At 52.9% G+C, this 24,616-nt stretch overlaps 1 protein-coding gene across 1 annotated transcript in view; it reads left to right on the top strand.

The window, feature by feature from the left end:
* Window positions 1-21,243, top strand: part of CPLX1 (complexin 1) — a 47,396-nt gene extending 26,153 nt beyond the window's left edge. The window contains exons 3-4 of the mRNA XM_049886563.1: window positions 14,064-14,239; window positions 20,244-21,243. Of these exons, the coding sequence (XP_049742520.1) occupies window positions 14,064-14,239; window positions 20,244-20,441 (374 nt within the window). The 3' untranslated portion in view covers window positions 20,442-21,243. The remainder of the gene's footprint in view (window positions 1-14,063; window positions 14,240-20,243) is intronic.
* Window positions 21,244-24,616: the final 3,373 nt, after the last annotated feature.

The raw sequence follows: 24,616 nt of genomic DNA, 5'->3' as shown, positions 1-24,616 counted from the left end.
TGCCCCGGAATTTGCCTTCTCTTCTCTCCTGGGTTAGACCCCCCGGTACTGGGAGGTACATGGATACACGCAGTCCTGGTTATGAACATTCCGCTTACTGATAACTCACAAAAAAACACAAAAACCAAACTCATTGCCGTCGAGTCCAACTCATAGCGACCCTATAGGACAGGGTAGAACTGCCCCATAGAGTTTCCAAGGAGCGCCTGGCGGATTCGAACTGCTGACCTTTTGTTTAGCACCCGTAGCACTTAACCACTAGGCTACCAGGGTTTCCCCTTGCACTAAAGCAAGGCTAAATAAGAACTGTATGCACCTATTCCCACTTAACTACAAATTCTTAAAGACACACACAGGAAGGGATCTCGTTTGTCAGCCGGGGACTGCTTCTATCTTTTTTCTGCCCTCGTGCATGACTGATAGCTAGGTGGTGTCTTAGTTATCTAGTGCTGCTATAACAGAATTACCACAAGTAGATGGTTTTAACAAACAGAAATATATTCTCTCACAGTTTAGGAGGCTAGAAGTCCAAATTCAGGGCACCAGTTCCAGGGGAAGGCTTTCTCTCTCTGTCAGCTCTAGGGGAGCGTCCTTGTCATCAGTCTTCCCCTGGGTCTAGGAGTTTCTCAGTGCAGGGACTCTGGGTCCAAAAGACACCCTCTGCTCCCGGCTCTTCTTTCTTGGTGGTAGGAAGTCCCTCTCTCTCTGCTCACTGCTCTCTTTTATATCTTAAAAGAGATTGACTCAAGATACAACCTAATCCTGTAGATTGAGTCCTGCCTCATTAACATAACTGCCTCTAATCCTGCCTCTTTAATATCATAGAGGTTAGGATTTACACTACATAGGATAATTCCATCAGATCACGAAATAGTGGTCAACCACACAATACTGTGAATCATGGCCTTTTTCTGTTGTCTCCCACGGTCTAATGTTGCTGTCGAAAAGTCGAATGCCATTATTTCCAACGATCTTTAAATGAACTATTTTTTCTCTCTGGAAGCTTTTAATGTTCTGTCTTTAACCCTGGAATTCTGAAAATTTAAGATTTTAAGACCTTTCTGTGGGTATTCTTTTATCCACCTTGCTGGTGTGTGTTATTCAGTTCTAGGAAATTTTCTTGTATTGTTTCTTTGGTAATTCCGTCTCTTCCCTCTTCCTTCCCCTCTCTCTCTGGAACTCCTGCTATTCAGCTGTTGGGATCCCTGCACTGATTCTCCGTTCCCTTGTATTTAATCTCCTATTGTCCATCTTATATCTTCTGTTCTTCTTTCTGGAATATTTCCTTAGTTTTATTTTCTAGCCATTCAATTTATTTATTTTTTAATTTCTGCCTTTATAGTTTTTAATTTATAAGGTCTTTTTTTTTTTTTGTCTTCTCTAAACTTCCCTTCTTTTTAAAAGTTTTTTGCTGTTCTTTGTATTATCTTTTTCCTCTGAGTTCCTTTTCTTGCCTATTTTGTTTTTTCCTTCACGTTGGAGGCTTTTCTTGGATGCACATTCATATTTCAGAGTAATGAAAAAATAAGTTTGAAGTCCTGTGTATATGGGTGGGACTGTGGGATAAACATTGCAGATTCCCAAATGTCAGGATTTTTTAAAAAATTGATTAATTAATTTATTGTGCTTTAGGGAAAGTTTACAAACCAAGTCAGTCTCTCATACAAAAAGTTATACACACCTGGCTATGTACTCCTAGCTGCTCTCCCCCTAATGAGACAGCACATTCCTCCTCTCTACCTTGTATTCCCCGTGTCCATTCAACCAGCTCCTGTCCCCCTTTCCTTCTCATTTTGCCTCCAGACAGGAGCTGCCCATATAGTCTCATGTGTCTACTTGAGCCCAGAAGCTCACTCCTCACCAGTATCGTTTTCTATCTTATAGGCCAGTCCAATCCCTGTCTGAAAAGTTGGTTTTGGGAATGGTTCCAGTCTTGGACTAACAAAGGGTCTGGGACAATGACCTCCAGGGCCCCTCTAGTCTCAGTCAGACCATTAAGCCTGGTCTTTTTACGAGAATTCGAGATCTGCATCCCACTGTTCTCCTGCACCCAAATGTCAGGATTTTTACATCTTTTTTATTATTTATCTTGTTGTTGTTGAGGACATACATAGCAAAACATACGCCAATTCGTCAGTTTCTCCATGTACAACTCAGTGACACTGATTATATTCTTCAAGTTGTGCAACCAATTATCAGCCTCCTTCTTTGAGTTGTTCCTCCCCCATTAACATAAACTCACTGTCCCCTAAGGTTCCCATCTAATCTTTCAAATTGCTGTTGTCCATTTGATCCCACATAGATAGCTCTTCAAAGAGCATAATGTTCAAGGCAGACATTTTTTACTAGTTAAGCTAAACTGTAGTTTGGTTTTAAAAAGACTTCAGGGGATATTTTTGGCTTAAGGTTTAAAGATTATCTCAGGGCAATAGTTTCAGGGGTTTATCCGGCCTCCATGGTTCCAGAAAGTCTAGAGTCCATTAGAGTTTGAAATTCTGTTTTACATTCTCCCCCCGCCCACCCCCTTTTAAGTCTTCTTTGGAGGGTAGTTGTATTCCTTCAGAAATGGAACCTACATGTCCGGATGATGGCATCAGGCAGCAGGGCAGTGGGAAAGGGCTTGGCTGAGGTCTCATCTTTTAGAATACAACCATTTCACTCACTCCCCTGTTTTCAGCTGGACATTTCACCCTGCTCTCCATAACACCTGGTAATCCTCTGTCAGGAGTGTCTCTGGTATAGTTTCTCCAGAGAGATGACTTCTTGATTCTTGGCTACTGCTTGGGGTAGAGGTGAGTTCCAGGGCAGGAAGTCCAGCCCCCCGCCACCCGCTTACATAGACCTTCCATCCACCTCGTCATCATTACACCCGCCTCCCACAGCACCCAGTGCCTCCAATTCCAGAGTCTTCCTGGGGTTTGCCACGCAAATCAGCTTCTTGGCAGCATCTCCCTCTGCAGCTACTCAGGTTCCTTTTCTTCTATTTCACCCACATCTACTTTACATGTTTCCCAAATTTGATATCTTAGTGTTCTCTCCTCTCCTGTTCTATTTGTCCTTGTGGAACAAAAAACAAACGAAACAACAACAACCAAAAAAACTCAAACCCATCGCCATCAAGTCGATTCCAGCCTTAGTGACTCTTGGTGATCCTATAGTAGAACTGCCCCATAGGGTTTCCAAGGGTGTAATCTTTACAAAGACTATAGCCTTCAGTATGGATTACGCCTCAACATAAAGAGAACAAAAATTCTCACAGCTGGATGAGTAAGCAATCCCTCCGGAAGCAGACTGCCACAGAACCACTGACCTTTCGGTTAGCAGCCGAGCGCTTAACCACCACGCCATTATACACTCATCGTAATGGGGCTTTGGGAAAGGGTGTAAATAAGCACACACGTTCAATCTGCAATGATTAACCAGAACTCAGTACACCATCGCTTGTAGGACACCCAGTATTAGGGTGCCTTGTGTTAGGCAGGTGTCCCCGGGTGGTGCAAACTGTTAAACACTTGACTGTTAACCAAAAGGTTGGTGGTTTGAAACCACCCAGATTATTTTTTGACACCTATCAAGTTCGGTGCCCCATTAAGCCTGGTGTTTAGGGCAGCTGCCCTACCCCCCACAGCCCACCCTTCACTCCAGCGCTGGGGAGTGAACAGGGGGAAGGCAGAGGGTGTCAGCAGCAAACTCGTTGCCATCGAGTCAATTCTGACTCATGGTGACCCCAGGTGTGCGGAGTAGAACTGCTCTATAGAATTTCCTTGGCTGTACTCTTTATGGAAGAAGGTCGCCAGGCTTTTCTCCCGTGGCAGCGCTGCTGGATGGGTTCAAACCACCAACATTTCAGTCAGTAGTCGTGCACAAAACGTTTGCACCACCCAGCACCCTCTCGGAGCTCTGGTGGCGAAGGTCGGCAGTTCAAATCCACCAGCTGCTCCTTGGAAACTCTATGGGGCAGGTCTACTGTGTCTTATAGAGTGGCTATGAATCGTAATTGACTCAACGGCAACGGGTACGCGTAGGACCCTCTCAGCAGCCACAGGAGTCCCCCTTCTACAGGAGAATAAACATCTTTAGCACAGCCCTACACAGCAACGTCTGCCCTACCCCGTTGGCCAGGACGGTCTCGTCCTCCTGGGACTGCGAGGGTGGGGAAGAATCATTACTTTCCAGCCTCTGCCTTTATTGAGTCTCTGGGTGGTGCAAATGATTAATGTACTCAGCTGCTAACCAAAAGGTTCGTGGTTCGAGGCCATCCAGAGGCGTCTCGGAAGAAAGTCCTAGTGATCCGCTTCCAAAAATCAAACACTGAAAACCCTGTGGCTCACAGTTTGGCTCTGACACACACGGGGCTGCCACGAGTAGGACTGACTGCTCGGCAACGGGTTTTTCCACCTGGCTTGTGCAAGGTCAGCTGGAGGTGGTGGCAGGAAGGAAGACCCAGCATGGTGCTGGGAGGCAGGCCTCGGCAAGGTGACACAGTGCGCCCGGCCCAGCCCCACCTCTGAGATGCGCTCTGGAACTACCAGCTGGGCTTACGGTGGGCATCTTAATTTCCTAATATTGAGCCATCTTTCCTTCCCTAAAATGATCCCCACTGAGCACACGTTCTGTTTTCTTAGGCAATTCTGAAACAAATGCCAAACTCCACTTCCCCTTCTCGGGTCTAGCAATCCGCACCGATATTCACAGCGGAGCGCAGCTACCGCTGTCTGTCTCGGCTGGTTTCTGGCATCACTGTTATGCTCACGTCCCAGAATAACCCAGAGGATTTCCTTCATTTCCTCCGTTTCCAAAGACTTTCTAAATACCACTGGAATTGTCTGCTTCTTGCACGTCTAGAAGAGCCCATCTGCGAATTCTTTGACATATTTCTCTGTTTCTCACATCATTTCTTAAGAAAATCTACTCGACTCAAGTTTTCAAATGTATTAGAATAGAGTGTGGAATATGTTACTTGATCATTTTAATTTCCTTTTGATCTGAGGCTATTTCTCAATCATTTTCCCCAGTTTTGCATGTTTTGATGCTTTCTTTCTATCTTCTCGTCTTGAGCAGACCGGCAAGTGCTTATTTTATGGATGTTTCAGGGCTTCTCTTCTGGGTTCTTGATTCTGTTGACAATTGCTTTCTCTCTTCATGTATGAATTTTGCTGTTAGCTTCATGTGTTCCTTCCTTCTGCTTCCCTTGGTTTGTTTTGTTGTTCTTTCCCTTGAAAGTAGAGGTGTACGTTCTCACTTGCTTAAGAATGTGTTTAAACCTCCAAACCAAGGAACCAAATCCCATGAGGTGTTTAGCTGTACATAAGCAGCCTCAGCTGCTACTCTTTTTTTTTATTGCCATTGTTGTAAATATGCCTATCACACAACTTTTGCCATTTCAACTTTTCATAGGTGTAACACTTATTGACAGCACTTCCAGTAATCAGCTGTGCCACTCTCCCCTTAATTAATTGTCCTAATAACGTGTTCAGTGCTTTTGTTCTACCTCCTAGTTCACTGTGCAGTACCTGGGGTCCTAAAAACTTGCAAGAGTCCATTCAAGGCTCAACAGTTGGTTTCTATTTGCCTGGAGCAACAGAGGAAGAAAGAGAGTCAGGAATAGGAGAAGGAAATGGAATGTGTGGCTAATTGCCTCCATGAAACCAGAAGAACTGGATGGTGTCTGGCTACTATTATGTGGTGGATTGAATTATGTCCCCCAAAATATCTGTCCACTTGGCTAGATCATGTTTCCCTTGTATGACTGTCTACAACTTTATCATCTGATGTAATTTCCCTATGTGTTGTAAATCCTATCACTATGATGTAATGAGACGGATTAGTGGCAGTTATATTGATGAGATCTACAAGATTTGATAGTGTCTTAAGCCAATCTCTTTTGAGATATAAAAGAGAGAAGTGAGCAGAGAGACATGGGGACCTCATACCACCAAGAAAGCAGCACCAAGAGCAGAGCGTGTCCTTTGGACCTGAGGTTCTTGTGCTGAGATGCTCCCAGACCAGGGGAAGACTGATGATGAGGGCCTTCCTCCACAGTCGACAGAGAGAGAAAGCCCTCCCCTGGAGCCAGCACCCTGAATCTGGACTTGAAGCCTACTAGGCTGTGAGAGAATGAACTTCTCTTTGTTAAAGCCATCCACCCGTGGTATTTCTGTTATAGCAGCCCTAGAGGACCAAGACACATTACTAAAGGTTTTGATCAAAGATGCTATAAAAGAATCCTGATTGAAAGGGGTAAAACGCAGAACAGAATTTCAAATTCTCATAGAATCCAGACTTTCTGGAACCATGGAGGCTCGATGAACCCCTGAAACTACTGCCCTGAGATAATCTTTAAACCTTAAACCAAAAACATCCCCTGAGATCTTCTTAAAACCAAACAATAGTTTAGCTTAGCTAGTAAAAAATGTCTGCCTTGAGCATTATGCTCTTTGAAGGGCTATCCATATGGGATCAAACTGACAGCAGCAACTCAAAAGATCAGATAGGAACCTTAGGGGACAGTGAGTTGATGTTAATGGGGAGGAACAACAAGGAGAGTGAGAATGGCTGCACAACCTAAAGAACTCTGTCAGCGTCTTTGAACTGCACATATAGAAAACGTTGAATTGGTGTATGCTTTACTGTGCGTAATCTCAAAAAAAAAAAAAAAAAAAGAATGTAAATGTTTAAGGTAATTTACCACATTGGCCGCCCCCTTTAAATTTTGCCGTATCAAAGTCTCATTATCTCTAGTTCCTATATATTTGTTAATTGTGGCTGTGTTTGTTTCTCCTTCTCCTCAATCCTCCCACTGTTAGATGACGTCTTATTTTTGCCATTTTGCCTGAGTGCTGTTGTCGTCTGCTGTCAAGTCAGCCCCCGACTCATGGCGACCCCAGGCACAACAGAAAAAACGCTGCCCAGTCCCGCACCGTTCCCATGATCACTCGTGGATTGGGCCATTGTGACCCATAGGGTTTTCACTGGCTGCCTTTTGGGAGGAGATCACCCGGCCTTTCTTCCTAGTCTATCTCAGTCTGGGAGCTCCGCTGAAGCCTGTTCAGCATCACGGCAACGCGAGCGCTTCCAGTGACAGGCAGGTGGCGGCTGGGCATGGGCCGCGTTGGCTGGGAATTGAGCTCGGGTCTCCTGCCTGGGAGGCCAGAATTCTACCACCGAACCACCACTGCCCTCTTGGTAACTGTGGTTTTAAGAATATTTTTTAGCTCATTAGTTGGTAAAAAGATCTTTTAAATTTACAAGGGCCTTAATCAAAATCCACCCCCCCACCCCAAAAACCAAACCTGTTGCTGTCAAGTTGATTCTGACTCATGGTGACCCCATGTGTGCAGAGTAAAACTGCTCCGTAGGGTTTTCAAGGCTGTGACGTTCGGAAGCAGATCGCAGGGCCTGTCTCCCAACACGCCTCCGGGTGGATTTGAACTGCTAACCTTACAGCTAGTAGTCGAGTACTTAACCCTTTGTGTCACTCGGGCTCCCACAAGGACCTTGGAAGTAGATTTTAAAAAATTCCTACTTGAGTCATTTGTTACATTGTACCCAGTGTTGTTAGACTACGCCAGAGAATGTGACCTTATTTCTACTTTGAAAGGCATATTGAGGCTATCTCTGCACCTAACGTTTGATTCATCTTTATAAATATTCCATGAGTGCTTGAAAAGGAGCAGGCTCTTTTTTTAGTGTTTAGATTTAATGTTAACCTGGCATGTATTCCTCTGATCATTAAAAAAATATATATTTGGATAATCATAAAAACATGAGTATATTCACGTTGTTGTTAGGTGCTATTGCAACCCTGTGCACAACAGAAAGAAACACTGCCCGGTCCTGCGCCATCCCCACAATTGTTGCTATGTTTGAGCCCATTGTTGCAGCCACTGTGTCAATCCATCTCGTTGAGGGTCTTCCTCTTTTTCACTGACCCTCTGCTTCACCAACATGATGTCCTTCTCCAGCGACTGGTCCCTCCTGACAACATGTCCAAAGTATGGAACACGCAGTCTCGCCATCCTTTCTTCTAAGGAGCATTCTGGCTGTACTTCTGCCAAGATAGATTTGTTCATTCTTCGGGCAGTTCATGGTATATTTAATATTCTTCACCAGCACCACAATTCAAAGGCACCAATTCTTTTTTGGTCTTCTTTATTAATTGGAGTATATTCACATATAGGTTTTTTCCCCTCCTTGTTTTCAAAAACTGGGATCCATGATATACAGATATACACATACATACACACATATCTACGCCTGACTGGGGGTTCGAGCCCACCCAGCAGTGCCACGGAAAAAAGACCTGATGGTCTGCTTCCATAAAGATTACAGCCAAGAAAACCCTATGGGGCAGTTCCATTCTCTAACTCATGGGGTCACCATGAATTGGAATTGACTTGATGGCATTCTGTTTTCATCGCCATGGCAACATGGGGTCGCCATGAGCCTTAATCGACTCTACGCTCATGTCACAGCCATCCCTTCACCATTACTTGGGATTCCACGCTGTGGGTACACGTGGCCGTATGACAGCCGTCCCCAAGATGACTCTCACCTCATTTCCAGGCAAAACGAGCAGGCTGCAGCAGCTTCTGTGGGCGCACACCTGTACACGGACTTCGTTTATTTTCACGGGATGAAATTCTAGGGGTAGGATGGCTGGCTTGGGTGGATTCTAAATGTGGCCAATGACGTCAGATTGTTTTCCAAAACAGCTGTCAGCGTTCACCTTTCACCACAGAACACGAGAGTGCCCTTTTCTCCAGCAACAGACTTTAACACGTTTAAAATGTCTCCAATCTGACGGCCCCCAAGGCTGGCTGTGTTACTCTAGGGGCATTTCTGGCACTCCCAGCGAGGGACACATTTCCATACCTTTATGGCATTGGTGGGTCAGTAATGGAATTGTCACCTTCCATTCAGGAACCAAACCAAAAAACCAAACCCATTGCTGTTGAGTAGATTCCAACCCATATCAAGCCTTTAGGACAGAGGAGAAATGCCCCATAGGATTTCCAAGGCTGTAAGTCTTTACGGAAGCAGACTGCCACATCTTTCTCCCAAGGAGCGGCTGGTGGGTTTGAACTGCTGACCTTTTGGTTAGCACCCAAGTGCTTAACCACTTGGCTCCTTTTCATGCAAGAAACCTGGGTTCGATTCCTGGCCAACATACCTCATGCGTGATCACCACCCATCTGTCAGTGGAGGCCTGTGTGTTGCTAGGGTGCTGAACAGGTTTCAGCGGAGCTTCCAGACTAAGACAGACTAGGAAGAAAGGCCCGGCGGTCTGCTTCTGAAAATTAAAAAAAAAAAATCTGAAAATTAGCCAATGAAAATCACAACAGTCCAATCCACAACTGATCACGGGGATGACGCAGGAAGAGGCAGCGTTTTGTCCCATTGTTCGTGGGGTTGACATGAGCCAGGGGCTGACTGGACAGTAGCTAACAACAGCAACACCGGACAATTGGATTGCATCGCTTTTTACATTTATCCTGCCATATAAACTTTCAGATAAGTTTAGCCAAATCCAAAAAGAAAAAAAAAACGCTGATGTTTTGAATAAGAAGTGCCAACCAATGTACAATTCCATATTAATTTTGGTATAACTGACACTGTTATGATATTAAGCCTGTCTGTCGTGAGCCCTGATGGGGCATTGGTTAAAGCACTCAGCTGCTAACCAAAAGGTCGTTGGTTCGAAAGGTCTCCATGGGAGAGAGGTGTGTCAGTCTGCTTCCCTAAAGACTTACAGCCTTTGAAATGTTATGGGGCAGTTCTACTCTGTCCTATAGGGTCGCTATGAGTCAACATCAACTTGACAGCAGTGGGTTTGGGTCATGAGTCTGGTGTATCTTACCAAAACCATAAAACTTAAAAAGCTGATAGTATTTTCTTCATATAGGCTCTGTACCTTTCCTCTTAAATTTCTTCCTAGGGGTTTTATATTTTTAGCATTATTGTGAGTGGGATACTGTCCCCATCTCTGTTTGTAGCTTCTTAATGACAGTAGCCAATGCGGTGGGTGGGATGTCCTGACCTTAGACAACATGTAGAACCACTCTGTGACTCAGTTTCCTCATTGTAAATGGGGTGAGGATGGTAGTGCTCCCTCCCTGGGACGTGGGGTGGAAGGAGGAACTCCAGAGAGGGGAGGCCGGTGGCGGTTCCAGGAGAGGATATGGGGTGTTGGGTGGGGGGTGTGGGGCGGGACCCCCAGGCGTGGATCTGTGCACCTCCACCCTACCTGCGGTAGCACCCAGACGCTGTGGCCACCCAGCTGCTCAGGGTCTGTGCCAGGAGAGCAAATGGCCCGTTCAGGGTTCTGTGTCAGCAGCAAGCTTCTCCTAGTCTCTGCCGCGTTCCTGGCTGTGCCTTCTAACTGCCAGTCCCAAGGACCTTCTCTAGGCATGACGCGTGCAGTAATGGGGACCTCGTGGCGGGTTCTCAGCACCCTGCCGCAGTTACTCAGTGGGTGTCCTAAGAAGGGCCCCATTTGGACGTTTAGCAGCTTTGGGCCTGCCTGTGAGCAGGAATCCATGTTGAGGTGAAATGACCTCTAATCCCCATGGCTCCACGGTCAGCTGGTTGGCTTGCCCCTTCTTATAGGGGGTCCTTCTCATCCCCCCCTTTGGCCAAGTGGGTCAGCCCAGGGCTCAAGAAGGCCTTGGGGTTTATAGCTGCAGAGCCAGTGGGACTCCAGGTAAGGCCCCTGGCAGGCACCAGTTGCAGCAGGGTTCAGCATACAGTCAGTGCTCAATATATGCTTATTTTAGTTACTAGGCTTATGTTGTCGTTGGGTGCCATTAAGTTGATTCTGACTCATAGCAACCCATGGGACAGGGTAGAACCGCCCCATAGGGTTTCCAAGGCTGTAAATCTTTACAGAAGGCCTTTCCCCCTTGGAACTGCTGGGTGGGTTCAAACTGTCAACCTTCCGGTTAGCAGCCAAGCACTTCACGTTTGTGCCGCCAGGACTCCTTACTAGACCTATACCCATTGCCATCGACTCGATTCTGACGTATAGCGACCCTACAAGACAGAGAAGAACTGCTGCATAGAGTTTCCAAGGTGCGCCTGGTGGATTCAAACTACCGACCTTTTGATTAGCAGCTGTAGCTCTTAACCGCTAGGCTACCACCTAAAGTCCATGTGATACATTGGAAGGGGCAGGCTTAGAGGCACAGCTCCCAGGTCAGGGTGCTGTCTCCAGCTCCCCCTGTAACCATTCCACACTCCTTCTCTCTCAGGAGAGAGAGGTGGGTAAGAGACTGACTCAGCTTTCATGCTCTATACGATGCCAGCACTTCCAGCAAGGAGAAAGACCTAGTGGCCACTCTCACTTCAGTGTGAATTAGTTTACACGGTGAGTTGCAAACAGGCCAAGGATAGTTGAGGAGACCTTAACTCTAACCACTCCTGGGATTGCGGGGTTTGTCCCTGCCTCCCCCTCTCACCTGAAGGCAGCGTGATTCCGGCCTCATTATCTGGGGGACTGTTAGCAGAAATGTCTAAGCATCTACTCAGTGACCTAGTTTCCCTGGAGTCATTGGCCTGAAATTGGCTTTGCAAAATGTTTTTCTGGTAAAGAGCATTTGTGCAGCATCAGCCAAGTACCCGGTTCAAGGCTGCTCCTGTCCCCACAGTGACAACGGGTCCACTGGCCCTGGTCCCCCCACACCCCACACCTCTGTGGTAGAGTCTCAGGCAGCCGGGTGATCCAGGGCAGAGAAGCACGTGGTGTAGGCATGGCCCAGCCTGAGGGACATCCGGTATTCAGCCCAGAACAACCAACAAAAAAGTTGTTCCCTTCCCACCAACAGCTGGTAGCCTTCCAAACAACTCTCTGCCCACAGGAAGAGGGAGGTGGCTACTGAGGAGCCTGAAAAGGCAGCGTTTGGCACAGACTCCTGCAGGAGGCGTTCTCCCCAAGGTTCAGTGCTGCTTAGGCTTGTGCAGTATCAGAGTAGCAACGGTAGCCTGGGAGCTCCAGGGACATAGAATGGAGACTCAGCACATGGGGTCACTGAATTCAGGGGGACCAAAGGGGCCAGCGCAGAGCCAGGCCTGCAAGCCAGGGGTGGGTTGGGGGGACTTCTGGACATGGTGGGTGAGGGGTGGTGTCAGCACCATACCCACACAGATGTATTTGGGGGGTTATGTGTCATGGTTTATCCCGAGGTGTGAACCCAGTCAGCCTCTATGGGTCAGTTGGGCAGACTTTTTGAGGTCTGGCATCCAGGGGTCAGAGGACAGAGTTAGGGCTGTCAAGGAGGGGTGAGTGGCCAGTACCTGGAGAGACCAGGGAGTTAATGGCTGGAGGGCATGGATCAGACCAGGGTGGGGTGGGCACCAGTCCCTGCCTGCAGGATCGCTGGGGTGGAGGACAGACAGGGAGAGACCCTGGCGCTGAGTCCCCTCACGAAGGTGGCCCAGAAGGAGCTGGACACAGCTGCGCCTCTCCGCGCCCTGTAGTCACCAGGGCCAGGCTGGCTGTGGTGCTGGCGTGCCCCGAGCTGTAATTACACGTCTCTGTCCTGCTCGCGGAGTCAGAGGGCGGTCGGGGAGGTTTGTGGGGCCTGTGAATCAAGAGCTCATGAGAAAAGTGGTGGCTGGCACGGCAGAGAAATTGGAGCCTTGGTGTTGGTGGCACGCAGCAGCTGGCAGCCCAGGGCATGGCCACCGCCCAGCCCCTGCCCACCGGCATCCACGTCAGGGCCAAGGAAGGCTAGTAGTCAGAACCCAGCAGGCCTGCCCACCAGACACGTTCCCCACACTCTGCCCCTCAATCCACACCTTCCACTGCCATTCAGGAGACTGACCCTCTGCCAGACGTGGGACACAGAGAAGACACACAGAGCCCCCAGGAGCTCACATGCAACCACACACGGCCACACACACGCAACCACACACAGCTACACATACAACCCCCCACACAACTACACACAGCCACATAACACAGCCACGAACACACACAACCACACACAAACCACACACACAGCTACAAACAGCCGCACAACACAGCCACACACACACACAGCTACACACACACAACCCCCCCACACAACTACACACAGCCAAACAACACAGACACAACCACACACACACAGCTACACACACAAACCACACACAGCTACACACACACACAACCACAACACACACAAACTTGCAACCACACACAGCCATGCACACAGCCACACACACATCCAACCACAACATACACACATGCAACCACACACAGACATGCACCTGTACAGCCACAACAAAAACACACTACACACACATGCACACAACCACACACACACAGTTGCACACACAACCACACACAGCCACACACATGCAACCACATATGCACACAACCACACACACACAGCTACACGCACAACCACACACAGACACAACCACACATACATACAACTACACAGATACACATACAACCACACGTGCACTGTACATAGCTATACACACATGCAACCACACACACACAACTAGATCACAGCCACACACGTGCAACTATACGTGCACACAACCACACACACAACCAAACAGAACCCCACCCACACACATGAAACCACACACAGAAACATGCAACCACAAAACAAACATGCAGCCACACACAAAGGCACATGCAACCACACATGCGCACAACACACAATCACAACAAAAATACGCACAAAATACACACACAAACACAATCACGAAAGAACCGCAACACAAACACATACAAAACACACAACCACACTTCTCTGACTCACTCGCAAACCAACATCTCTGCACACTCACACCTCTTCCCACCCCTTGACACACACCAAGTGCCTGTCGCACATGCCTTGATGGAATAGAAAATGCTAGAACCTGGGGAGGGCAGAAGGGCCTGGGAGGGTAGGGAGTGAGTGACCCAGAGACACTTTAGCGGAGGGGCCCTGGACATGGGGCTTGCTGTCTCCCCGGATGAGTAGGGCTGTGCTCAGCTGCAGAAATTCCGCACCCGCAGACGGGAAACGGCTTGTTCTGGGCCCCGACCTCGTGGGGGCTGTCCCAACTCACCAGCCTTTCGTCTCCAGGGGCCACCAAAGACATGGGGAAGATGCTTGGGGGTGACGAGGAGAAGGACCCAGATGCGGCCAAGAAGGAGGAGGAGCGTCAGGAGGCTCTGCGGCAGGAGGAGGAGGAGCGCAAGGCCAAGTACGCAAAGATGGAGGCCGAGCGCGAGGTCATGCGACAGGGTATCCGCGACAAGGTGGGCGTGGGGCACATCCGGCGCATCCTTGGGAAGGTGGGCGTGGGGCACACCCGGGGCGTCCTTGAGAAGGCGAGTATGTGAGCACACCTGGGCGTCTAGGACAAGGTGGGCGTGTAGGGCACACTTGGGGAGTTCACTACAAGGGCTGCTGGCCAGGGGAGCTCACGGCCTTGACCCCCAAGGAAAGTGCTCCGTGCAGAGATGGTGAGCATCGGTGAGCCTGGCTGCTGGGGTTGAATAGCGCTGACCCAGGCCTGAGGTGAGAGAGGCAGGTGCTGAGCTGAGCCTTTAGTGCTCAGGAGCTGCCCTGGGCCTTCTTTCTGCTGTCCCGTCTCCCCACCCCCCCACCCCCTCCCCGTGGCCACCAGTCAGGGGCCTCCAGGGGCCAGGCCCCCCTCTCCCCACTCAGTCTCCATGGACTAGTTCTGCAAAGACAGATGGATGGGTGGTTGGTCAGGCAGATGGGTTAGCTGGGCTGAAGGCTAGACAGAAGTCTGCCCCCGCCCCATGCTGATGGGCAAAGGGGGTCGGCAGCCATCACCAAGTGTCTCAACTGCAGCTAGGGGGCAGCACCAGGGGACCCCTTCCCCCAGCTCATAGGGGTGCGGCTGGGTGCCAGCTGTGGACAGATCACATTAGCACGGCCCTCCTTGGGAGGGGCTCCCTGCAGGTGGGGGAGGCAGACGCTGGTTCAGAGCAGCCTGACTGGGTGTCTATAGTGCGGCAGCCCCCCTCATCACACCTGCTATTGGGCACAGTCAGAGATAAGAATGGTGTGGCCAGTGGTTAGCTGGGCGGTGCCAGCCGCCTACTGGTTCCCCTCCCATTGTGGACCAGGGTGCAGATGGTTGGGTGGGAGCAGTGGGGTAGCACCCTGACCAGCACGTTCACTGGACATGGTTTCTGGAAGGGCTTGTAGAAACTGGGACAGGCCCCCGCGCCCAGGACTCTGGCTGCAGTGAGTGAGACTGCGGACTCTTGGCCGCTGTGCCAGGCGACAGAGATGTTAGTGTTGGGAAGGGACGGGGATGTGCCGATCCCGTCACCTCCCAGGTCCCTGTGTGGCCAAGGTGTCCCTCGGGATCTGAACCCCCGGCGCACCACGGATGGGCAGACTCAGACGGTAGGGTGTCCCTCTGGCGTGCAGAGCTGCAGCAGACAAGCCCCAGGGCAAAACACAGGCAGGTGGAAGGGAAGGGCCCCCACATTACAGCCTTATTGAGAAGGTGGTTGAGGGAAAGGAAGTGGGCCCCGGGGTCCTCGAGACCTAGTCCAAGCTCAGGGCACCTCATCTGACCTGTGAGACCACCCAGTCGGAGCCAGCCGTGTGGTGGGGTCCAGTGGGTGGGGTTGGGGAGTAGGGGAGGACAGGAGGAACAGGCCTTTCCTGGGCCCCCACCCTGGGGGAGCCCCATGCAGCTCCAGGCTCAGGTGGGGCTACCTGAGTGCCCTGAACGCCGTGCCCACCCCTCAGCTGTCTGTGGGTGGATACTGATGGCCCCTGCAGGCATCCATGGTGGCCGTTGGTGGTGGGGGAGCCAGGTGTGGAGGGTGCAGGGAGATGGGTATGATGGTGAGCCCCCTTCCTGGCGTGTGGGTCTGAGGAAGCTGAGGGAGGGGGTGTCCTGGATGTCGGAATCCCAGGTAGGGGATGCCTCTGCAGGCCTCACTCTGGACCCAAGCATGTCTTGGACCCTTCCAGAATTTGGTTCTGCCCCTCCCTCTAAGGAGTCTCCAGCTCTTCAGGGAGGTGCCTCCGCCCACCCCATAGAACGGGGTAGCGGTCCTAGTGGTGGGGGAGGCTGGTGGGTGGGCCTTACAGTGGGGGGGTGCAGGGGAAGCAGAGGCAGAGCCACCCTACTGACCACCTCAGCAGCCCAGTGACCAGCGAGAGCAGGGCACCCCCTAGTGGCCACGCTCAGTTCGGTTCCTGCCCAGCCCCCTGAGGTCCGCCATGTGGGGGAGAGGCTGCTTTAGCCCCATGCAGTCCCTGTCCCAGGAGCTGCGTCCTCAGCTCAGGGTGGGCAGAACAGTGATGAGGGCTGTGCCTGGCATCAGGGCCAGGGGACCGAGGGGCTCAGGCAGTGAGGGTCACTGTGAGACAGCCATGGCCTTTGGGCTTGGTGAAAGGGTCCTGCTCTCAAGGTCATTCACACAGGGGTCAGAGGCACAGACTCTGAGGGCCCCATGAGCTCAGTCCCCAGTCGGACGAAGGACTCCGGCACCCGCAGTCTGCAATCACTGAGGCAGGCTTCAGAAGGGGGCCTGGCCTGGCTGCCTCTGTCTGGGGTCTCATTGCCCAGGGGGGAAGGTTCTGGACACCGGCCAGGTGCCCGCCCTGCCTCCCAGCCTTGGACTTCAGAGTCCAAGGAAAGGCCCTGAAGTTCACCTTCTCCACCACCCTGTTTTCATTTATTTTCCTGGAAATTGGGAAGAAATTGATCTTATCAGCAAATTCAACAAGTCTGTGATGGACTTGATGTGGGGAAGAGAAATGGGAAAATATAAAGACAGGAAATATACAAGTTAAAACAACAAAACAGGGCTCCTTGGGAACCATGGCAAAGGTAAGGAGGGGAAGCCGGGGGAGGGAGGGAGCCATTGCCAGGGTCCCACAGCGACCCAGCAGGAACTGGCATCCCGGCCCCAGCCTCCTTTCCTGACTTGATCTGGGCCCAGCAGGGAGCTCCCAAGCCTCACAGCTGCTCACAAAACCATTTGAAGATGCTGGAAACTTCCTCCATCAGCCCACCAGGCTCCACACAGCTGCCAGAGCCCCATGTCCTAAAAGTACCAGCCTCCGCTTCATGGAAGCCCCAGTTACCCTGGGCACCCCAACCTCCCGACACTGTCTCTCCCTGTTTTCCAAAGACACCTTCCTCCTGGGCTGCTCCGCTGCTCTCTGCGGGGTGCCCCCTCACCACCACTTCCTGCCTCCTGCCCGGCCCTGCTCTGGGGGTCCCCTCCCCGGCAGCTTGGCACTGCTGGTCAGACAGGTGGAGGGGGCCACGCCACCTGCTCCGATGCCCTCCTCTGCAGAAGGGCCATGGGGCCCTGCTGAGGTCATGCATCCACTCGGGGTACCCAGGGAAGCAGACATCCTTATCTGAGGGAAGTGGGCAGGCATGACTTCCCATCTCAGAAGGTGGGTGCTGGGGGCTAGCGGGCAGTGCCGGAAAGGAGGAAGAGGTGTCTTCCCTCCTCTGCCCCATCACAAGGCCATCTAGGCAGGTCCAGGCTAGGGGAGGGGAGACTCGGCCCACCTGTGCTTGATTTGCATGTTCACTGCCTCATTTGCATACGCATCGCCAAATTTGCATATCCACCACCTGGTTTGCATATGCGCCACCTGGTTTCCATGCTTCCAGCCACCCACGGTCTATAGCTTCTGAGCCAGAACCGCGTTTGGGGAGGGGCTGAGGCCCAGTCACCTCCTCCAGGCACAGAGCTGTGGGCCTGAGCACCACCCAGCCTCCTGGCTCTCCCCACACTCCCCTAAGATCACCTGGGGCTCGGGCTGAGGTTTGTAGAATGATGACAGCCGCTGTTGATGTTCACCATTGATTGCTTCTGATGCCCTTCTTTTCTGAATGCCCTGTTGTCAGGACTTAGTATTTCCCTCATGAATGTCAAGTTCTCAGGGCATCTGGCGCTGGCTGCCCTGGGCTCCCCTCCCAGCAGTGGCTTCTGGGGTGGGGTGGGGGTCCCTGCTGTCTCAGGCTGGCTCCTCCAAGTAACGTCTAGTGGTTGGTGAGGATGGCTGGGCGCTTCCTGTGGCCAGTGTTCTGGTTGTCTTAGATATCCAGCACTGCTGTAACAGAAATACCACAAGTGGATGGCTTTAACAAACAGAAGTTTATTCTTTCACAGTCTAGGAGGCTAGAAGTCTGAATTCAGGGCGCCAGCTCCAGGGGAAGGCTTTCTCTCTCTGTCGGCTCTGGGGGAAGGTCCTTGCCATCAATATTCCATCGGTCTAGGAGCTTCTCAGCAGAGGGACCCTGAGTCCATAGGATGAGTAATGCTCCTGGCTCTTCTTGCTTGGCGGTAATGAGGTCCCTCTCCTCTTGGCTCGTTTCTCTTTTTATATTGCAAAAGAGATTGACTCAAGATACAACCTTATCCTATAGATTGAGTCCTGCCTCATTAACATAACTGCCTTTAATCCTGCCTCATTAACATCATTAGACCCGGCCCGTTGCCACTGAGTCGATTGTGACTCATAGAGGTTAGGACTGACAACACATAGGGTAATCACATCAGATCACAAAATGGTAGACAACCACACAATACTGGGAATCATAGCCTAGCCAAGTTGACAGATGTTTTCGGGGGACACAATTCAATCCATAACACTGGTGAAAAGCCAACAAGTCACCCCAAGGGGCAATGGCTGATACAGCAGGGCTGAGGGGCATTTGTCTCTAGAGCTTAGATGCCTCTGGTGGTTCCCCACTCAGGAACCTCTAGCCCCAGGCACAGTAACCATGATCTTTAGGTACAGCCCAGGGTGGACTTAACCTCAGCATGACCTTGAATGTCAGTGGAGTGACAGGTGTTTCAGGTCAAGCTCAGAGTGACCTGCTGAGGGGGAACTGGGGTCTCTTTCCTGGACCTCCGGAGGCCGGCAGGTCAGGGAGGTGCCCTGCTCGGTCATGTGCCAGCATGTGTTCCTGCTATTACACACATGTTCCCACCAGCACCTGTTCCCGCTGTTACCCACGCGTGCCTCCTGGACCTGCCCACATCCTTTGCTTGTTCTCTGTGTACAGACAGCCCTCCCTGCCCAGGGAGCCTCCCCCTCCTCGGCTCTGGCTGCAGGGAAGCTCTGTCTGACCTAGTTTCTGGTGGTGTCTGCCTCCTGCCCATGCACAGCCCCACCAGCCCCATAGGACACAGGCTGCATTTTGTCCCCATTCTGGGCCCAGGGGCTGCTGCCCAACAGGAGGGGAGGTAGTCCCGGGAAGAGGCCTGCAGTGCCAGACATGCCCGCTTCGGTGTTGGGGACACTGGTGAGCCTCTCGTCAGCCCTCCTGCCCTCGGGATCTGCAGGACCCTCCGCAGCTGGAGTGCTGTGTCCCCACTGTGCTGTGACATGCAGGTGGCATGCTCAATGATGCTCCTGGTAACCACATCACGGGCTCGTCGGGACCCTCTCAGCTCTTGTTGAGGGTGCAGAGCAGGGCCAAAGGTCGCCTGGGATCCCTGCTGAGGAAGTACAGACAAACCCCAAGCCTCCTCCTCTCTTGGGCCTGAAGTTCAAAATCAAGGTGTGGGCAGGACTGGTTCCTTCTGGAGCTCTAGGGGAGACTCTCCTAGCTTCAGGAGGTTGCCGGTAATCCTTGGCTTTCCTTGGCTTGTATCACTCCAGTCCCTGCCTCTGTATTCATGTGGCCATCTTCCCAAGAAAACCCTATGGGCAGTTCTAACAGATGGGGTCTCCATGAGTAGAAATTGACTCAACAATGGATTTGGTATTTTTTTTTATGTATAGGATAGGACTCACCCTGCTCTGGTCAGGCCTTGTATTAACTTACCTGATAGCATCTTCAAAGGCCATATTTTCAAACAGGGTCACTTGTTCACGGAGGTGGAGGACTTTGACACATCTTTTTGGGTGACACAATTCAGTCTAAAACAAGGTGTGTTAGCCCAAGGCCACAGCTTGGAAGGGTTTCCAGATGTCCACCAGTTTTGACGTGCCGACCGAGTGCAGAGTGTTCCTGCCAGGGACTGGGGGGGCCTTGGCCATGTGTGGGTGCACCCAGCTAGGAGTTGGGCCGGGCTGGGCGAGGTGGGTCAGCCAGGGAGCCACTGGGCTATTCTCCCCACTGCTCCATGCCTCCTTAGTAAGTCCCCCAAATACAGGAACCCACGCCAAGCCCTCCCTAGTACGGGGTGCACCCTGAGCCAAGGATGGGTATTGGGGTTCCAGGACATGGGGGTCTTGCCCTTTGTGGGGTGCGCTCAGTTCCCCACCTGACCCCACCTTCTCCCCTCACAGTATGGCATCAAGAAGAAGGAGGAGCGTGAGGCCGAGGCCCAGGCCGCCATGGAGGCCAACTCGGAGGGCAGCCTGACACGGCCCAAGAAGGCCATCCCGCCGGGCTGCGGGGACGAGCCAGAGGAGGAGGACGAGAGCATCCTGGACACGGTCATCAAGTACCTGCCAGGGCCGCTCCAGGACATGTTCAGGAAGTAATGCCCTGGGCGTGGACCCCCACTGCCCCACTGCCCTGCTCGCCGCCCCCAGCCCCGTACATACCACTTCACGGAGGCCCCTGAAGGGATTTTGGGAGCAGAGTGCACCCCCCCCAATGCCAATATAAGCCATAGCCCTAGGTCTCTCCGCCCTGCCCCCTCACGCCTTGGGAGCCTCCGTCCCCAACCCCCCAGCCACTGCCATCAACACCTCCTCTGGGCCAGGGGCAGCCGACTCCCAGCGCCCCTGGCCACCTGCAGTGTGTCGGGAGGCCCAGGAGGAACCCATCTACTCCTCTGGCCAAGGGAATCGGCCTCTCCCCCACAGCCCGGACTCCCCTCCTGCTTGGCCTTTCACTACCCACCCAGCAGCGCCCAAGGCCAGGGTCATGGAAAGGACCGGCCCCTTGACCACCCCTCAGTGCACCACCCCTGCATTGGTGGGTGCTGGTCCAGGCCCAAACTCAGGAGCACAGCCATAGGGGGAGGGGCATCATGTGGCTGGGGGAGGGGGAGCAGCTCCTGGCAGGGGCCCCACCCTGGGGCAGGTGTGTGAAGCCCCTCCCCCTCTGGGTCAGCCTGGGCCCCAACTCTCTTCCCGCCAGCGACACCGACACCTAGTTGGCCGGACAGCATCTGCCTGTTCTGGAGTGTTCTCTTTGTGTTCTCTGTCTTTGTGTCCACTTGAGGCCCGTCCATCTGTGCCATGTTCATATCCTGTTTGTCCACTTGAATCTCTCTGTCCTTTGCTCCCTCTCTTCTTCCCTCCGCCCCCGAAGGCTTTGCTTCTTAGGAATGCGGTGCTGTGGCTGCCGTGCCCCACCCAGCCCCACCCAACCCAGTGCCGTAGACTCCTAGTGACCCTATAGGACAGAGTAGAACTGCCCAATAGAGTTTCCAAGGAGCGCTTGGTGGATTTGAACTGCCGACCCTTTGGTTAGCAGCCATAGCACTTAACTATTACACCACCAGGGTTTCCAATGTGGCCGTGCTCTCGCCAGACGAAGAGGAAACAGGAACGGAGCAATAAGTTTAGGGGGGAAATTCTCAGACACACACCTGAGTGTGGCACATGCAAGTGCACGCACACACACGTATGGAGTTATGCCCAGGGTCCCCCTCACACATACGGAGTCACACACACACACACACGGAGTCCCTCTCACACAAACATGGAGTCACACACACATGGAGTTCCGCATACCCACAGATTCCTTCTGACATACACATGTACACACACATGGAGTCACACACACACGGAGTCCCTCTCAAACACGGAGTCACACACATACCTCAAGTGTGGTACACACAGTCTTGTCTCTCATACACACACACAGAGTCCCCCCGCGACTGCACACACAGTCCCTCTTTCTCTCATTTGGAGTTTCTCTCTCACACACAAACCCCTCCTACAGCTCACACCCACATCCTCTGCCCTCTCCCTGGAAAACACTGGCCCAGCACCAAGTGGACCCCCAGCCCGGCCCACTCCCCTCCCTGGCTGGCACCTCCGGTCCTGTCCCAGGGCTGGCTGTTGGTACCCCTCTTTGCCTGGGACCCCTGCCCTCATCCTGGGAACACCCACGTGGTCAACAGGAGCCCTCGGGCCCCAGGTGCCCTGCGTTTGAACGTGTGCACGGAGGGAGAAAAATCACTCAGCCCATCTCCTCCTTGGAGCCCTGGGGACTCAGCAGGCCTGTGGGCAGTGCCGGGCAGGGGTGCAGCCACAGGGCTGGGGGCCTTTGAGGTGTTTTTGGGCACAGCCTAGGTGGAGTTTGACCTGGTCACACTCCCCCCGGGGAAGGCGTCCCTTCCTCCTCGCTTGAGCCTCCGGAGGCCCTCCATCCTCCCACCCCTTGTTTAATTTGCATTACAATATGTTGAATCTCAGGTAAATGAGGTCTTCTGTATTTGAGGATTTTTATCTGGACGGAAAGGCCAGGCCTCGGTCCCCCTGGGGCCCTTTCTGCCCACGTAAAAGATTGGTCCACAGTCTCCAAGTGTTGCAGGCAGGGGCTTGGCTTGACATTGACCTTCATGACCTTACATAGCTCTTTAGAGAAGCCATAACAGACTGCAATACTAACTACAGACGCTCCTCTGTTCAGAGAGAGCTGCCGCGAGCCCCCAGCTGGTGCCCCGACCCGTTCCGCCCGCTCGGCCGGTGTGTGCGCCCGGCCCCGTGTACCCGCCCGCGCCCCGTGTGTGCGCGCGCCACGCCCCGCGCCCGTGTTTCTAGTCTCGCGTACCCTCTGACTCCCCTCGGTCCTCGTCTTTTTTAAATGCCTGTTTTCACAATTACTAAAAGCCAGCTCCAAGCAGACAGGGCGGTTTCTCGTAGGAACTTCGCATCCCGTTCCCAGGGCATGGGGCGTCCCGGGGCAGCCGAGTCTAGCGTAGACCGTGGATGTTGTCTGTCCGTCGTCCGTCTGTCCTTGCTCCTGCGCCTCCTCCTGCATGACGGGGGCCCTCACGTGTGTTCTCTTGGATGGAATCACAGCCAATAAACATCACAGTGATTTCACACCGCGTTCTCTCCAGAGTCTGGGCGGCTGGAGATGGGGGGGATCCTGGTGGGAAGGGACGGAGCCCACGAGGAGCCGCATCTTCTCTCTCTCTGGCTCTCAGGGCATGAGGGCACTGCTCACTCCCCTCCGTGCCCTGCCAGGTGGGAAGCACCTTCCTCTGTGGCACGACTGTGAGGATTTCCCCACCACCTCACTCCCCAGACTCAGCCCCCTCCAGGCATTCTCCCTAGGGCAGCCCCAGCCAGAGTAACCTTCGAAAACACAGACCAGCCCCTTCAGGGTTCCCCAGGTGAGTCTCCAAGGCACCGACCTGCACAGATTCATGTCCTGTGCCCCCAACCCTACCCCCAAACAGGGGCCTCTCCTTCCTCACAGCTATAGCTGCCCTGGTTCCCAGATCCCACTGTTGGCCATACCTTGGGCCAGCAAGAGTCTTCCTGCTCATCACCCCCAACCTGCCAGGCTCCAACAGGCTGGCAGGGTGCACTTGGCCCTGGTTCCTCTGCAGGGCACGTCTGCAGCTCTGAGCTGAGGCCAGTGGAGGTGCCCGTGGGTCTCTGGCCTGGGATGGGCACCCTGGCCTGGCCCAGAGAACAGTCTGCGTCTCTTTGTGGGGAGGGGCACACCCTGGTCCTTCCCATCCCCAGAGCCTCCACCCTGGCCATTTCTTCCCTCTGTCTATAGCACAGCCCTAGCCCCAGGTGCCGTGGCCACTTGTGTCCCCAGAAAGCCTTGTGCAGCTCTGCTTCTGGGAGCCTCTCTCCAGGGAAGCAACAAGTCTGGGCCATCTGTGACCCTCCCATGCTGCTGGGTGGGAATGCACAGGGAAGCTCCTAGCCAAACCTGCCCAGTCTCAGCTAACACCCTGTGCTTGACCTTGACGACTGCTCAGCATCTTGCCTGGGTTCTGAGGCTGGGTAGGGCCTGGGAGAGAACGTGCTTTTGACCATGCACACCGGATTGCCTCCCCTGACCCTTTCCCAGCCATTGCACCTTTCCACCTGGTAGGGAGGCAGCGGCTGTCTGTGCTTCTTTCCCTGGGCCCCAAACTTGGACAGAAGTCTTTGCAGCCAACTCCGGGGGCTTCAGCCCCCGCATGTCAGCCCAGCATGGCTACTAATTAGAAGACACCCAAAGTCCACCCACCACTCAGCCTCCACCCCACACACCACAGCCCGGTCTGGATCCCTCTCAGGCTGCAGGAAAAGTGGCCTCGGGTCCCTCATGCCTTCCCTCACAAAGACTAGCCCATCCTCCAGTGATTGGTGGATCAGAACCCGGACCGACCTCTCGCCCTGAGCCTGCACAGCCAGGCCTGGGGACTCCAGGGAAATGCACTCAGGCCCTCCATGTGATGTGCTGAGCTCAGTTCTAGGCACTGGGGATAAATGAGGACCCGCACCCTCTCCAGTTGAGGAGACAGATGGTAAGCAAATATGCTGTAAGTCAAGGGGTGGTTTCTGCTTTGGAGGAGGCTTGAGCAGGATGAGGAGGCCGAGGGTGCCGGTGAGGGCTTGCCTTCTCCTGAGTGGTCAGGGAGGCCTCCGAGGAGGAGGTGCAGAGTGCAAAGGCCTTGACGCAGGAGCTGCTCACCGTTTGGGACGGGTGAAGAGGTGGGTGCTCCGACCGCCTCTGCTGCCCAGTCTTG

Source organism: Elephas maximus, chromosome 5 (genome assembly GCF_024166365.1).
Source record: "Elephas maximus indicus isolate mEleMax1 chromosome 5, mEleMax1 primary haplotype, whole genome shotgun sequence".
Lineage (NCBI taxonomy): Eukaryota > Metazoa > Chordata > Mammalia > Proboscidea > Elephantidae > Elephas > Elephas maximus.
The sequence above is the reverse complement of the archived record's forward strand: the minus strand, read 5'-3'. Positions and strand labels throughout refer to the sequence as shown.